Below are 17,050 nucleotides of genomic sequence, written 5' to 3' on the forward strand. Positions count from 1 at the left end.
ACTTGTCTAGTTGTACAATTCTTCCTTGAAAACCTGTATTTGACAATAACTATACCAATATCAATACTTAAGAGTATTTATGGCCAGCACGTTGGGGAGCTCATTTGTGTGGGCATCCAAACCAACGATTTAACGATATTAACCGTAGCCACCGCGTGGGGCACACCTCTGACTACAGAGATGAACCACGCCTAATTATTGTCATTTTTCACGGGTATTATACTAAAAAGTTATTCGTTAAACGCAGAGGTAGACTTAAACAGATAGCTGCTAACGTAAAACTGATCACTAGTCAAAGGACTGGCAAGGGCCCTGACAACAACAATATGGGGAACTCCTGAAGATACAGTTTTTAACTTGGAATATTCACCATTAAGAACAACTGCCTGTTTCCGATTTTGTAAATAGTTTTCGATGAGTGAAACTAATTTACCCTTTATGAAATGGCATTTAGTTTATGTAGTAGACCTTTGTGCCACACACGACCAAACGCCCATGTTAGTTCTATAGAAATTGGAATTATTTAATTATTTCTGCAGTTTTGTAATCGGAGTTCAGCTTTAATATATCATGAGTGAGAACAAAGTTATGAATAAATACACTCAGGTACTAGACAAGGATATAGGCCGATAGTTACAACAATGATGTGCATCGCCCTTCTTAAATATTCTTTGCCATTTTCCATTTGTTGGGAAAAGTTGCATTTTGCTGACAAAGATTGAAAATTTTACTTAATATTTTGTTATTAATACGATCAGGGCCACTAGCTTTATTTGTGGTCAAACTTTGCATACTTATTCCTTATACCCTAGGCATCATCACTATTGTTCTAAGGGCATGCCAAACCCCCAGGGACGGAGCTACGCCCATTTTCTTTTTGCGTGTCCGTGTGTCGCCTACAGTCCCCAAATCTTAATCGATCGTCTTGAAAACTTTATTGTCCGAATAACAGAATATCCAAATCTAGTGCCAAAATAGCTCATTTTTTGAGTATTTTTCTATTAAAACAAATATTTTTCTAATTTGCCAGGTAGGTATGAACTGATTCAACCTAATATTTTGTAGGGATGTATCTGGGTACTAACCCATTAAGACTATATTACCCAACCAATCTTTATGACAGAATTTATTAAATTAGATATAATATCTATAATATCTAGAGAGAGAGAGAGAGATGGGGTTTAACATCCACTCGACACAAACTAGATCATTTCGGGACTAACATATGGTTTAATTTTATTTCAATAATTCGCTTCCGCTTAGGGGTCTTTAGCATTGGGAGGAAACCGGAGGACCCGGAGAAAACCCACGAGGTTGGACAGGCGACCTTACTCCTTGTCACGTACAACCTTAGCACGTGCTAACCATTCGGCCATCCAACCCCCCTATATAATTATAAGTGCTTCATCACCGTAGCTTGCATTATCGGCATCATGTGATATGTAATTACCATGTAAATATATCTCATATCATATTATAAACAGTATTATCATATCCAGTATCAGAAGTTGGAAATTTGTTTGTTTGTTTGATTATTAATATCATTTTTAGAACTAATATCACTGCAACGTATATTCTGAACATACGTTCACTAATGGAAGGGAAAAATAAAATCACAGGTCCAGGGTATCCATGTATTTTAGTTAGTGACGTATATGCCTGTAGTACGGCCAATTTGGCTCTAGTAAGGGGTGAAGGTGTCCTGGAGTAAGTGGAAATGGGTGTTCGGGATTGGCTGAGACACAGGCGTAGCCGTGAAATATATATTGGGGGGGGGGGGGTCTGCAAATGACAGTTTTATGGAACACGATTACTTTTCACTTCACACATGTTTCCAGGATGATTCTCTCTGTGTTTTATTTTAGCAATGTAAACCATATAGGGATATGTACAGGTTTTATACAGATAGAATCTTAACTAATCCTTTAGTGTGAAACCCATGGGCTGAGAAGGTGCCTGATAGTATGGCAGGCTTTGGGGACCCTAAAGACGTTTATGTTCTTGCGTGGGTTGCTGGGGGGAGGGGCTTTTTAGCCTTGAATCTACTTCGTTTTTTTATGAATTGGTATATAAACAAAGTCGTCTCTTGAGATAAAGATATACCCTAAAAAGCCCTGGGGGCACTTCACCCACCAGACTCATGGTATCTGGCCCCAGTCCGTCCCTGGAGTGGCTCATATGTTTACTAACATTCTGGAAAGGTATTTCTTAACCCAAGACTATAAGATGATGTTCATAGTCGGTTGCAAATGACTTTTACGGCTCCCAATAACCGATCACTAAATTCTACAAAATAAAAGGTAGCTCTACTCCAATTCCCCAGCTGACCGGAAATTAATCTAAGATATTGATGTTTCTTACAATTGACCTAGCCTTCTCAATTAAAATGGGGGGTTGGGTGACCGAATGGTTAGCGTGTGTGCGCTGTATCATAAGGTCTGTCATTGAGTCAACTGGCGTACGAAACAAGGAGTAGTGTTGCCTGTCTAACCTCGTGGGTTTTCTCCGGGTACTCCGATTTCCCCCCACTGCTGAAGAACCCTACGCGCAAGCGAATTGTTGAAATAAAGTTAAACCATATGTTACTCCCGAAATGACCTAGTTTTGTCGAGTGGACGTTAAACCCCATCTCTCTCTCTCTCTCTTCCGACGTGGTTTCCCCTTGTCAGTGGTGCAGAACGGAGGGCCTGACAAGGACAGCTGTCTAGTCCTTCGGATGAGACAAAAAACCAAGGTCCCGTGTATACATTAGAATGCACGTAAAAGATCCCTTGCCAGTTGAAATTCGATATAAGAGTAGGCGATAGTGTCGCTGCCCGGGCAAAATTTCCCTCATAGCACACTGTATGGCGTATGCCCGTCTAGCCCAGTATAGGAGCAGAACCGTAGGACGTTAAACCCCATTTCATTTCATTTTATTTCTCTCTCTCTCAATTAAATCTCTCTCTCTCTCTTATGCTATATTCCCAAATCTATTTTAGTTCAAAAGAAATTGGATTCAAATTTGTTTTCCATATGCTCAATAGAGCGAACTACAATGGAACACGCGCCCTGTAGGCTAGACCAAGTAGAATTTGATGTCTAATAGAAATAGCTAGAGTTCTTTGTCCATTAGGTCCAATTTTGGAAAAAAGTTTTGCGTGATAAAATAAAACTTTTAATGGACATTTTTGTCACGCCCATTCCAGATTTGATTCATAATAATAGATTAAAATTCAGAACACGTGGAATTCTGAACTACGATTCGCCACGTGTTGACACACCTCCACGCGCGGCAAAATGAGGTTTGATCGATAACATATCTGCAATTAAAACGAAGCCGATATAGAAAAATTTAAAGGTTGCGTGTCTTATAGAACTCAACCTATATTATTAAAAGAGAGGTAACAAAAAAAGAGAATAACAGAAAAGCATTAAATAGAAAGGGCGAACTATAAATATGCTTTAACCTCCAGAGGACCTTGACATTTAGTCACGTGGTATCCATAATATGGCAAAAGCTCGGAGAAGGGGGACGTAGTCCTCCGATGTGGATCAGTAATTGACAATATCGTCATATTATCTGAAAGCTCAACGATCCTGTTGACAAATCATTTGGATTGTGGATCACCAGTGTGCTTTTAGAAGATAGCAATTCGATAAAATGTCAAGGAATGGGAATTCACCTTCATAAATTGTAAGTAGGTCATAAAACAGCGTTAAGTGTCACGGTGATAATGTCGGATGAGATAATTTTAATAGTAGGCCTATTACTATTACTTAACCACAGTGGTTGAACTTGATGTGACCATCGGCCGGGACGTTAATGTTTCTTGTCATTCAGGGCAATTTATTTGAAACAAATATTAATAAATATGTTAATAGATCTGATTATTGCAGATATTTTCATTTTGGTAACAAACAAGCCTAAGAAGAATAAAAACGGTTTTGATGGCTTTGTTATTGTACATTTGAGATGTCTGTAATGATAATTTTGCGCCACACTACAGAGATTAGGCTTAGTCTACATAAGGCAGGATTACCCCATGTTATGATCCCAAGGCATGGGGTATAATATTAATCCAATTTGGAATTTTCTTCTAAATTCCAAATGGGATTAGTATTACTAATTAATTAGTATCTGCCAAGTCAGAAATGGGCTCTTAGTCTTACAGGGCAGACCAGTGGCAGTACAAATTTCATATAATATGATAATAATAATAATAATAATTGATTTATATAGCGCCAACAATTCAACTCAGCGAGTTGCTCTTGGGCACTTTACATTAGTACAACTAATATAAAATTACAACAATCACAACACATTTATCCATAATAAAAGACATAAACAAAAAACGGAGAACATTATTTAGTACACATGGTAAAAGTCTGACACACACACCGCTATACCGTATTCAATCAGTTGTATATTTGATTAAAAAGTTCAGTTTTGAAATACGGTACTTTTTAAAACCTTTAATAGAATTTGCACTTTTGGTTTCGTTTGATACAGTATTGAATTCCATAACTTCGGAGCACCAGCTGCGAAAGATCTATCACCAGAGTTGGTTTTTGAAAAAGGCTTAATTAATTAATAATTTAATGAAAATGACTCCCTTTTAATACAACATACAATTTTACTTGAACAAGATTATCATAGGGTCCAGTTGGGAGCGATTAGTTTAAGGTCAGTCCCGAGTTCTAGTAAAAGTTGAACTACACACTAGTCTATGCAATCTCTTTGTTTTGAATACATAGAATAGGCCTATCTAGACCTAGAAACAAGGCCTAGAAGTTTGTCCATGACAAAAATCTATAAAAAAACAGATTTTCCAATCCATGATATATGTTGAAAGTGATGTTGGTTAAACGCACTAATTGCCTGGGGCATATAGTACACTTGATTTATTTATATACTGATGTAAAATAAGCCTTCGGTCAGTGCTATTTTACGTTTTAGTAGGTCACAGTTAAGTACTAGTCTATACACAAAGTAAATATATGTATATTATGACTTCATTTCTTATGTAAATAAGGAAAAACGGGACACTAGTTTTATAGGGGCTTGAAGTGTGTCCTTGACATCCTGTTCAAGGTAAGGTTGTTAGTCACTTGAAGCACTACAATAAGATTGTATTTTTATTGTCAGGTAAATATATAGGCCTATGTTTTGACTATTCATAGCTTTTATGTAAACAAAAAAAATGAGACGCCATCAAAATTACCTATTAAGATCCAAATGGGCTCTAAGTGTGTCCTTAACATCATGCACAAGGCAAATTTATGTGTTGCTAGAAGAAATATTATAAGATTGTCTTTTTCATTGTCTATACTGAAGGTAAATATATAGGCCTTTATAATATGACTATGCATTGCTTTTATGTAAACCAAAAAATGAGACGCCATCAATATTACCTGTGTAGGTCTATATTGGTTTGAAGTGTGTCCTTAACATCATGCTCAAGGCAAATTTGGACATTGCTAGAAGCAATATTATAAGATTGCCTTTTTTATTGTTTATACTGAAGGTAAATATATAGGCCTTTATAATATGAGATGCTAGCATTATTTGGAACCTACATGTAGCTTGTTTGTCGTTAGATCTATGCACTGGTATAAGAAAGTTTGTCTTTTTTAAAGTCATTGTAGAACCATAAATCAATCAATAATTCTAACATTTCCAAGTATTTATGGCTTCATCAAAGAGTGTTCATTATATTTATTCATATAATATAGTAGAATAGCGAATTAAAGCTGCTCTTTGGTAATATATAATTTTTTAGATTTGTAAGATTTTTATCAATTTTTTGGGAGTGAAATTAAGCAAATATATGATCAAAAATCAGATTTCATAATTTTGATTAGTTTTTGAATGCGTTCTTTCTACCCACCGCAACAAATAAGGCAATATTGTTTAATAATGAAATCAACAATTTTGAAACTGATTTTTGATGTTTACAGGGAAAATAACACTTTTTATGACAATTCAATGTACAGTTTTGATGTCAAATAATATTCCGAATGCAATTTTTGGACCATATTTTTTGTCAAAAAAAAGTGACAAGACACCAACTCGAACCTTTAAATAATCCTCAAGTTTTGCGACTCGTACATGTAAACACAACTTGTACCGGTAACAGTATTTTAATGTTATATTAAAGTCAAAATCCATTTAACTTCCCAGATATTTACAAATGTACATCAAGAAAGGAACTGATTATTTTTCTGTACATGTGGATATTGTGTAATACTAGACATGGAGATACATCATATTGAATGATCCAGTAGTATAGAGGCATGTATTTTAGACAAGAACATAGTGAACGTACATGTACATGCACTACATGTATTTTAAAAGTAAATTAATCCATCTATTTTCAATATTTAATGACCATATATATATATATATATATATATATATATATATATATACGATTTTCTTTTAATTGTATTCATTCATAAAATGAAATCAATGACAGGAAATTAATACCGTATGAATATTGATTAATGAATTATTTAAATTAGGTCTGTGAAACTTAATTTATAGGCCTATGACCGATTCTGTGTTCTATACATCTGTTACCTTGTCTTGACGTCATACAGACTATATTGACACTTTCTTCATATTATTTAAATCTCGGTTAAATTATATTCACAATTTCTTCATATATGTTTTGGCATGAGGTGGTCAAGTGCACTTTAGATCATAAGGTCTTTCATTGGGTTAAGTGGCCTGGTTTTGATCAGAAGTTTGTAGTTGGGTGTCTGTCGGCCTCATGGGTTTTCATTTCATTTCCTCCGGTTTCCCCCCATTGCTGGGGGGGGTGGATGGCGGAATGGTTAGCACATGCTCCCTGTATCATACATAAAGTCTGTCTTGAGTCAACTGGCATTGTTTCGATTCCCCGGTTGTACGTGACAAGGAGTAGGGTCGCCTGTCCAACCTCGTGGGTTTTCTCCAGGTCCTCCGGTTTCCTCCCACTGCTAAAGATCCCTACGCGCAAGCGAATTATGGAAATAAAATTAAACCATATGTTAGTCCCAAAATGACCTAGTTTGTGTCAAGTGGACGTTAAACCCCATTTCTCTCTCTCTCTCTTTCCCCCCATTGCTAAAGACCCCAACGCCTAAGGGAATTATTGAAAAAAACATTGTACATACCGGTACTGTATTGTATGTTTATCCTGAAATGTCCTAGTTTGTGTTGAGCGAACGTTAAACTCCATTTCTCTCTCTCATCTCAGTTAAAGATGCATTACATGTAAGATTTAGATAAAGAGCTGGCTTTTCTTGCTATAATAGTTCCAAAATAGATTATTCAAAATTAATATATTGAAAATTTTATTCAAATTACTTTATTCTGACAGACATTATCACTGTTTGAAGTTTTGACATAGATTAATTATTATCTTAGCAATGTTCCAACCGCGTGGATTTTCTCTGAGTCCTCCAATTTCCTCCCACTGCTAAATACCCCTACACGCAAGGAATTGAACCATATGTTAGTCCCGAAATGACCTAATTTGTGTTAAGTGGACGTTAAAACCCATTTCTCTCTCCCTTTCGTAGCAACGTTACTTGCACAGAATAAAGTAATTTAAATGAAATTTTCTATATTCATTACCTATTTTCGACCTTTTATAGCAAGAACGACCAGATCTTTATCTAAATCTTATATCATGCGGCTTTAAGAACTAAATGTCATAGATGTAAGTTAATCCAGACAAATATAGAATTGTGTAATTTTGTTTTTTTCAGAATGCAATTTTATGACTGGAGGTTAATTTCAGCATCATGCTGAGAAAGAACTTACTGAAGCTTTTTAAGCTTGGTGGTTCCAGTGGTAAACCAGATGTGTTTGTCGAGGTACTGGTGCTTAATGTGATGGCACCAAAACGTTTAACGCGAAGAGATTTATTACAAATATCTCTGGGCAGCCTCATCCTCATTGTTATCGCTTTTATTATCACATACAGCGTTATACTCTACCAAGTTGATCGAAAAATGCACATCGCCCGGAAACGAGCTTCTCTCGATCTTCAAAATAGTCGCGCTAAACGAGTGAAATTTAAGGCTAGAGATTCTAATTTACAAACAATTACCAGTGATGACCAGTTGACTGGCAAGACACAGATGCGGATACCAATATGGAATCCTGGTGAGTATGATAGAAAGCCATCAGATATGCCCAAATGTGTCGCCACCGCTAAATTTCTAGTCCTTATTACCACAGCACCTGGGAACATAGATCGCAGAACAGCTATCAGAAAAACATGGTGTAATCCTTATGCTTCAGAGCATTCGAAGGATTCGTGGCAGTGTGTGTTTTTGATAGGTGCCAGTAATAATCAAAGCATGATGGAATCGGTGGCGCGAGAAAAAGCTCACTATCAGGATATTCTTCATGGCAGCTACATAGATTCTTATAGAAATCTCACCTACAAAGTTTTTAATTCGTTTACGTGGAGTCGGACCTATTGTCCTCTAGAATATGTTATGAAAACAGACGATGACTGTTTTGTAAATACGAAACTTGTTTACAGGTTTCTAACAACTCACAACACAAAGACAACAAATCTGTACGTTGGCAAAATATTTTTAGAAGTGGATAAACGAGAAGTTATACGAAATAATTTTAGTAAATGGAAAGTCTCGAAAGACGATTATGCGGCTAATACCTATCCTCCGTACGCTAGCGGTACAGGTTATATCATGTCTCAGGATGTTATCGCAAAGGTTGTGGACGAATGTCGTTATCATACTCCCATTCCTGTAGAAGATGCCTACACGGGGATTGTGATAGACGCCTTACGTGTAGATCCTAAAACAAGTGCTCGATTTATGCCGTTTAGTTCCGGTTTATCAATATGTAATTATTTGTATATGTTCGTAACTCATAATGTCGAACCTGATCGCCAGTCTGTCATGCATCATAATATGTTGATAGCCAAGTCCAAATGTCCGGGTGATGAAGAAGAAACAACTTGGTTTTAAGGATGTCCGTTTCTCATTGCATACTGGTTTTATTTTTTTTAATTAAGTGCTTATTGACAATATAAAAGATGAAGACTGTTGTTGGTGCATGCTGGAAGTTTGATATTTGATGCCAGGGTTGTTGGTGCATGCTGGAGGTTTTCATTAAGAAGATTTTAGATGCCAGGGGCCTGTTTTACGAAATTTTAATTAAGATAAAATCCAAATTTTACTAATTTGATTGGATAATATTAGATTGATTTTTGTACTTAGCCAATCAAATGTGAAGTATCTATTAAAATTTTGATTTTATCTTTAGTTAAGATTTCGGGAAACAGTGCCCAGAGACTCAGAGTTATTTTCATTCCTGCGATATTTCAGCTTGTTATCCTCTTTTAATACGTGTAACTTGTAATTGTCAGTTTAAGTAGGTCATCATCTACATGTAATAAAAGGTTGGGTGTTGGATATACATTTCGCTATTACAGGTCACATGTTATATGTACATGAAAGCAACCGTTCAACTGTAAAGCAAGTCATTAAAATGTATGTCAATGCAACAGTTTAAATCATAATAGTCAGTCGTAACAATGCAAAATAGTAGCTCAATAAATAGTTTAAAATTATTCATCATGATATACGCTTCAATAATTCCTCACAATCCTCATGTACATTACGTCAACTTTAGATTGAGAAATTTCATTTGAATTTTGATCCTTTCAGTTTTTGTATTATCGGATGAATTTATTAAATGTAAAATACTTTCAAGTCTACCTCCTACCTTTACAAGTGATTCATAATTTATAAAGTATGAAATTTTAAAATCCCTTTTTCTCATTAATGCATATACATGTAACGTAACAGTATGGTGTGGTGATAACAGATTTATTTTCTGTCTATGCTAAAAGACAAGATATGAAGGATTGTGAAGGTATGATTTGTGATGAAGGTACATGAATGTGTACAGATATGAATATTGATGGTATTTGTTCAAACTATAACATTAAATTTTAAATACCATCACAATTCATGCCTGTACCTTCATCACAATTCATACATTCGCAATCCTTCATTTGTAAACCTTTTAGTACGTGTATAGACAAAAAAAATACTTGAGAGGGGTTCATTTTAAACAATAACACAGATATAGGTCTGAAAGCTCAAACACTCTACCCATAGAAAATATTACCTCGTAACCTTAGTAACCAAGAAAATATTGATATTTGGTCCAAATTAATATTTCTATGGGTAAAGCTAAACAGTACTGCCAGTCAAAACATATAAGGATCTTTTTATATATACATGTACATTGTTTCAGATGTAGATAATGTACTATAATAATATAACACAAGGTACAATTTTATGGATACACAATTACTCAGTTTAATACTGATTATAAGCTATTAGTATTGAACTGCGTAATTTTGTGGATACACAATTACTCAGTTTAATACTAAGCTATTACTATTAAACTGAGTAATTGTGTATCCACAAAATTGTTCAATTACTAAATGCCAATCAAAGAAGATATAATAATATATACTAATACTTTAAAATATGATGCAATATTTGTAAATATTAAAAGCTGAAATTGTTAAAAACAAAGAATCAGATACTTTGATAATACATGTAACAATTCACTGGTCCTATTAATGATATACATGTCCACAGATGCATTAACGTGTACCTCGTTGGTTTTCTCCGGGTCCTCCGGCTTCCTCCCACTGATAAAGACCCCTACGTGCAAGCGAATTATTGAAATAAAATTGAACCATATGTAAGTCCTAAAATGACCTAGATTGTGTCAAGTGAACGTTAAACCCCATTTCTCTCTCTCTCGCATTAACTTGTGTCGTAATTGTGAGTGCATTTGGTTTTAATTTTAATCAGCTTTTGGGAAGAGAATTTATTAAGAAGGCATTGTGAAGGTGTATACGGTTATTACACACAGCTTTCTTGCATGAAATCTATGTGAACTTAATTTACACTGAGTTTAACCCCAACATTTACGTTTTTTCAATCTTACCATGTATAGGGGTAAATTTTACACAATTTACAAAATTTCCATTTAATGAATTCCTATAACTTGTACTACAAACAGTAATAATGTAATTTCAAATTTAAAACCATGCAATAATTTTATGATTCTTTGTTTTTCAAGCTCAAGTATGACTTGTTCATAAAAAAACCTTTTTTGCTGCGTCATTGAATGACTCATCACCGTGCCTTCATATTTATATATTATAGGATATTTATTATATTATTGTTCATCTATTTGGTTTTAGTGTTAAATATATAAAACATCTACATGAAACGAAAGTTTAGTTGTATTGATGTTGTGTACAAATGTTTTATCAATATTTGGGCTGCATACATAAAATAGGTTATCCAGATTCTGTGGGGCCATACATAAACATTCTGACTCACAAAAGTTATGAATTAAGAAAAAAGATTTTGAAAGTTGGATCCATTGCATAATGTTATAAGATATTTTTCAGATATTCAATTATTAACAGATTTATAAAAATGTTTGAATATTCTATATATAATAACAGTAACTAATTCTTGACCATGGTTTATTGACAATTCTTTCAATTAAAAAATTTGCCAGTCGGACGATCATTTGTGTATTGTATTTACTCTGGATTAGAAATATATTTTTCCAAAGAATATCCCAATATATTATAATATATTTATTGTGTTTTGAGGTTATATTATTTAAAATTCTAATTTTATTACATGTAAATGGACTGAAAAGTATAAGTTGATCAGTCATGACCGGTAGATAATCTCTTAAGTCGATCAGTCATGATCGGTAGATACGCTCTTTAAATCGATCATTCATGACCGGTAGATATGCTCTTTAAGTCGATCAGTCATGATCAGTAGATGCGCTCTTTAAGTCGATAAGTCATGATCGGTAGATATGATTGAAACGAGGGCTCTGGTTTTCAGGTTTATGTATGGACCCACGGAAGATTTATTTTTGTTTATTACAATTTAATATTTCTTGAGATGCTTGTGTATTATTAAAATCTTTGATCCACCTATTCTATATTTAAAATTGTTGTTAAATATGAATTTTTGCAGCTAATTATTGTTCAATATATGTAGCCTTGGGCATTGAAAAGTGTATCGAAAATCTTTGTCTTCCATGCTTAAGGAATTTCTTTTTGACCTTCACCTATCTAAGAAACCAGGGCCCTTATTCACGAAAAACTTAAACTAAGATACAATCGAAATTTTAAGAAATACTGCAATTCGATTGGCTGACCAATATGCAAATTGGATATATGCAAATTGATTTTACTGGTCAGCCAATCGAATTGCAGTATTTCTTAAAATTTCGATTGTATCTTAGTTTAAGTTTTCGTGAATAAGGGCCCAGGGCACTATTAAAATGGATTTGTCTGTCCATCTGTCTGTCACACTGTGTTTGTCATACAATAAGTCTACTTCTAATTGGACTAAAATGTTCAAACTTGGTGTAGTTTTTCCTTAGGTTAGGGCCTTGGCGCAGTTCAATGATGAGCATTTTCTGCATACGTAAGTTTTTAGTGTTTTACTGTTCAAATACTAAATGACACTCAAAGAAAATCAATTATCAGTGAATCAATACATATACCTTGACTAAGTTCAATTAATACATGTACCTTGACTAAGTTCGATGATAAGTATTTTCAGCTATGTTATGCAGAGTGATAAACAATTTGATTCCAGATACTCTATAAAAAGAGGGGGTTGGATGGCCGAATGGTTATCATAAGGTCTGTCATTGAGTCAGCTGGCATGGTTTCGATTCCCCTGGTTGTACATGACGAGGAGTAGGTCGCCTGTCCAACCTTGCAGGTTTTCTCGAGTCCTCCGGTTTCCTCTCACTGCTAAAGACCCCTACACGCAAGCGAATTATTGAAATAAAATTGAACCATATGTTAGTCCCAAAATAACCTATTTTGTGTTGAGTTTACGTTAAACCCCATTTTTCTCTCTATAAAAAGCTCAATGCGTAAGTACATGTAATAAGTGGAGTGTCATCTATTTCTCTGGTTATTGAGGTGGGTAACGTCAGTCTACTAATGGCTTTTTACATCAGCTAATGGCTTTTTACATCAGCTAATGGCTTGTTGTTATACATCAAATTTATATAATATATTTTCAATTATGGCTAAAGTTGGCAGTGGTCATTAGGTCTTATATATATAAACAACCGATTGAATGAGTGGACAATAGAAGAAACAGATTTGTGCTATTTATTGTAGATTGTATATATAAATATATAAAGGTATTACAAATAAAGAGAAAATGAAATTGGACATGGAAAACTGATCGTACAATATGTATGAAATATACATGTATATAAAGAATGTTGTGACTGAGAGATTTTATTGATTAATGTTATTATGAATGAGATGTTGACAATTGTATTATTTTCAGTAATGTCTGTGTTGATCGTGAACAAATCCAGTAAATATATTTATGGCCACTACACTCCCAAGATATTTTTTCGCTCACCATCTGATTTCATGTGAAAAAAAAAACATTTGGCACACAATGTAACTGATTTCCAGTCATAGATGTTCTCACACTGGATTACACAAAACTTCATGGCAATCTTGGTGTGAGTAGGCCTTAAACATATTTACTATTGATTAAAGGCCCACTAGCAGATAAATGATTGAAAGTTACCTTCAACATGTTGTTATTTGATAGTTCAATAAAACAATGTATAAAATATTGAGAAAAAAAATTACGGTCACAATATTCTATTGAATTGAGTCACTTTGCTACGAAAAAGGATTGAAGCTTTCTTATTTTTTGGTTTTACTGAAATAAGTAATTTTAAGAGTTGAGTTCGACCATGTGCGATAATCAATATGGTAATCAAATGATATTTGACAAACTACATGTAAGTGTGTGTGATCTTTAATGTTTATTACATTGTAAAATAACATCTGAAGTATCATGGAGGTATTTATTACCTGTGTATCTCATTAAATATTATACATGTATGGAGGTATTTTTACAAATGAACATCTAATTAATTGAATTTAGTAGAATTGTTTATTTTTGTTTATGTAAAGCATTATTTTGTATTCACTAAATCTAAGGTACATGTATACTTTATCTATGTAGTATATGATATTTAGCATTAGACGGCCCTAACCCAATGACCATAAAAATATAATTTGTTTTCTTTAACTAAATTTTGCTATCATCCTTTTTGGAGAGGATGGTTTGGCAAAATATGTGAGAAAAATCAAAAAGAAAAAATTCTGTTTAAATGAAATTAGAAATCAATGAGTGGTAAGTAGCCATTCCAGACTTCTCTCATGAAGCGACTAGTTTTATTCCGTTCGAACTCATCTACATTGGAATGCACGTAAAAGATCCCTTGGCAGTTGGAATTTGATATACATGTAATAGTAGGCGATAGTGCCGCTGCTCGGGCAAAATTTCCCTCATAGCACACTGTATGGCATATGCCCGTCTTCATTAGCCCAGTATAGGAGCAGAACAGTAAGACGTTAAACCCCATTTCATTTCATTTCATTTCGAACTCATCTATTTAAATGAATTGCATATTTTTAGTACCATACTGGAATAATGAAATTGAAACTTGTATTTGAAAATAAGCAAGTGACCGAAGAAGATGTTTTATTGGCTCGAGGCCTGTCTTTTGCTAATGTTATAATGTGTGAATGTTTCCAACGATCTCATAAATGGAATTATTTGTAAATTTTGGCAACGATATTAAAGAAGAAGAAGAATGACATAAATGGCTTTATTATTTCATATACAGTATATAGGGCTAGATATTACTGTGTATTTTGTTAAGATAAGTTTATTTTTTTGCTGAAGAGAAAAATATTCTTGTTTTATTTAAAAGTTAGATTCACATAGTGTAGCAACCGGTGTGGTTTTAGAGATTATATTTATTAAATATTTATGAAAATTATGTTTAAAAAACATTAAGGAACTTGAAGATTCTCTGATATATGATTGACTTTATTATGTTATTTACGTGGAGAAAAACTTCTACGGAAATTGTCTCATAAAAACTTTAATTTATCAACTCAAATTAAAGATACATTATGTAAGATTTAGATACAGACCTAGCCATTCTTGCTATAATAGTTCGAAAATAGATCATGTAAAATGAATAATTTGAAAATTTCATTCAAATTACTCTATTGCGAGCTAAGATATTAGCCTTTGAAGGGTTGACAAGACATGTGCAATAATTTCAACCACCGTACTGGTTGTTCAAAGCTAAGTCTCGCTCCATTTTTAAATTAAATCAAAATATGGCAGAACTGTTCTAATCTATTTAATATTGGGGAAATCTGATGCCATCGAGAGTTGATTATGGCCTTGATATATTAATTAATGTGTAATTAAAAATTTAGAAAACATTTCAGGCCTCAAGAAAGACCTGCAATAGGCTGATTTAGCTTTTACATAATGTATGTTTAAGTGCCCAAATGATAATAATGGAACTATAGTATAAACTATTTCTAAGAATGTCAGTTTCTATTTAATTGAAATGGATATTTTGTGCCATATGTTTATTCTACTTTCATGATTATTAAAATAAATTAATTAACTGTTAGTTAGTCATTAATAAACCGAACTAGTGGACTATGTGTAATTATATTTAATTTGTACATTATATTGTATTTAACAATTATTCATTCATTGACTTTTGTGTGCAAGTTTCTCATTAAATTTCATTAATCAAATTCATTATAGAAAAGACAGGACACAGTTCTATGGAATACTGTTACTGCTTATTAATGACCAACGTTTCCAAAAACATATTCTTGATAATGTACCTCTCAAAATGAGTGTTGGGGGGTGGGGTGGATGGTTGAATGGTTAGCATGTGCACGCTGTATAATAAGGTCAGTCATTGAGTCAACTGGCGTGGTTTCGATTCCCTGGTTAAATGTGACAAGGAGTAGGGTCGTCTGTCCAATCTCGTGGGTTTTATCCAGGTCCTCTGGTTTCCTCCCACTGCTAAAGACCCCTACACGCAAGCAAATTATTGAAATAAAACTGAACCATATGTTAATCCCAAAATGACCTAGTTTGTGTCGAGTGGATGTTAAATCCCATTTCTCTCTCTCTCTCTCTTCACCTCTCACAATTTCAACACAGATAAAATTGATAGATTAAATCTTGGTTATATAATATTGAATCAAGACCGGAAATATGTCACCATTTTCTTACTCCTCTGGGCAGGTGGGTGGTCGGTGTATCTGCAGGTTATTCGCTTGGACGCTAGTGTTGAAATTTTGCCACAGTCCCTAAAGACTATTTTAATTAAAATTGATATCTTGTGCCATATGGTTATTCCACTTTCATGATTATCAATTTAAATCACTAGTAATTACTGAGCGACATTTCAACTAGCAAATACTTGATAAAGACTTATCTTGTACTTTATAAACAGTAATACATTCCATTGAATTGTGCCTTGTATCTTTCCAGATAGATTAACTAATTGATAGAATTTAAATTATATAACATTAAAGGTATTACAATCACTATCCTTATAAACAATTTATAGAACATGGCAATAATTTTCTTTTTATATGAATTACAAGATTATTTAAACAAGTGGAATCTCAATATATAAATATAAATTTATTTTGATCATAATAATGGATACATGTTGACAAATTTCTGATCCGTTTTAGCTTGACATTTAATCTTATACATCAATCACTATATTGTTGAAATAAGTCACATAAAATGTTTTTTGTACGCCCAATTAAACATTATTTAAGTCAACATTACCTACCTATTGTAAGCTCAAACTATTTATAGTATAGGTTTATCATTTTGTTGACATTCATTCATTCTTTTCTTCAATCATTTTTTTTTTCAAATCTTTTTTTTAATATTGTCATCAAAATACTTTTCCTTTTAAATAAAGCATATTGCCCCTTATTTTGAAGCGTGAAAATCACTTCTATTTTTACTCAAAATCTTTTTTTTAATATTGTCATCAAAATACTTTTCCTTTTAAATAAAGCGTATTGCCCCTTATTTTGAAGCATGAAAATCACTTCTATTTTTACTCAAATTCTTGCAT

General features: G+C 33.5%; 1 protein-coding gene across 1 annotated transcript; it reads left to right on the forward strand.

Moving 5' to 3' along the window:
• The first annotated feature begins 3,521 nt into the window (after positions 1-3,521).
• On the forward strand, positions 3,522-11,013 carry LOC126819310 (beta-1,3-galactosyltransferase 5). Its single transcript, XM_050547292.2, has 2 exons — positions 3,522-3,676; positions 7,738-11,013. Exon 2 carries the CDS (start codon positions 7,774-7,776, stop codon positions 8,971-8,973), a length of 1,200 nt encoding a protein of 399 aa, XP_050403249.1. The 5' UTR covers positions 3,522-3,676; positions 7,738-7,773; the 3' UTR covers positions 8,974-11,013.
• The last annotated feature ends 6,037 nt before the right edge of the window (positions 11,014-17,050 follow it).

Source organism: Patella vulgata, chromosome 4 (assembly GCF_932274485.2).
Source record: "Patella vulgata chromosome 4, xgPatVulg1.2, whole genome shotgun sequence".
Classification (NCBI taxonomy): domain Eukaryota; kingdom Metazoa; phylum Mollusca; class Gastropoda; family Patellidae; genus Patella; species Patella vulgata.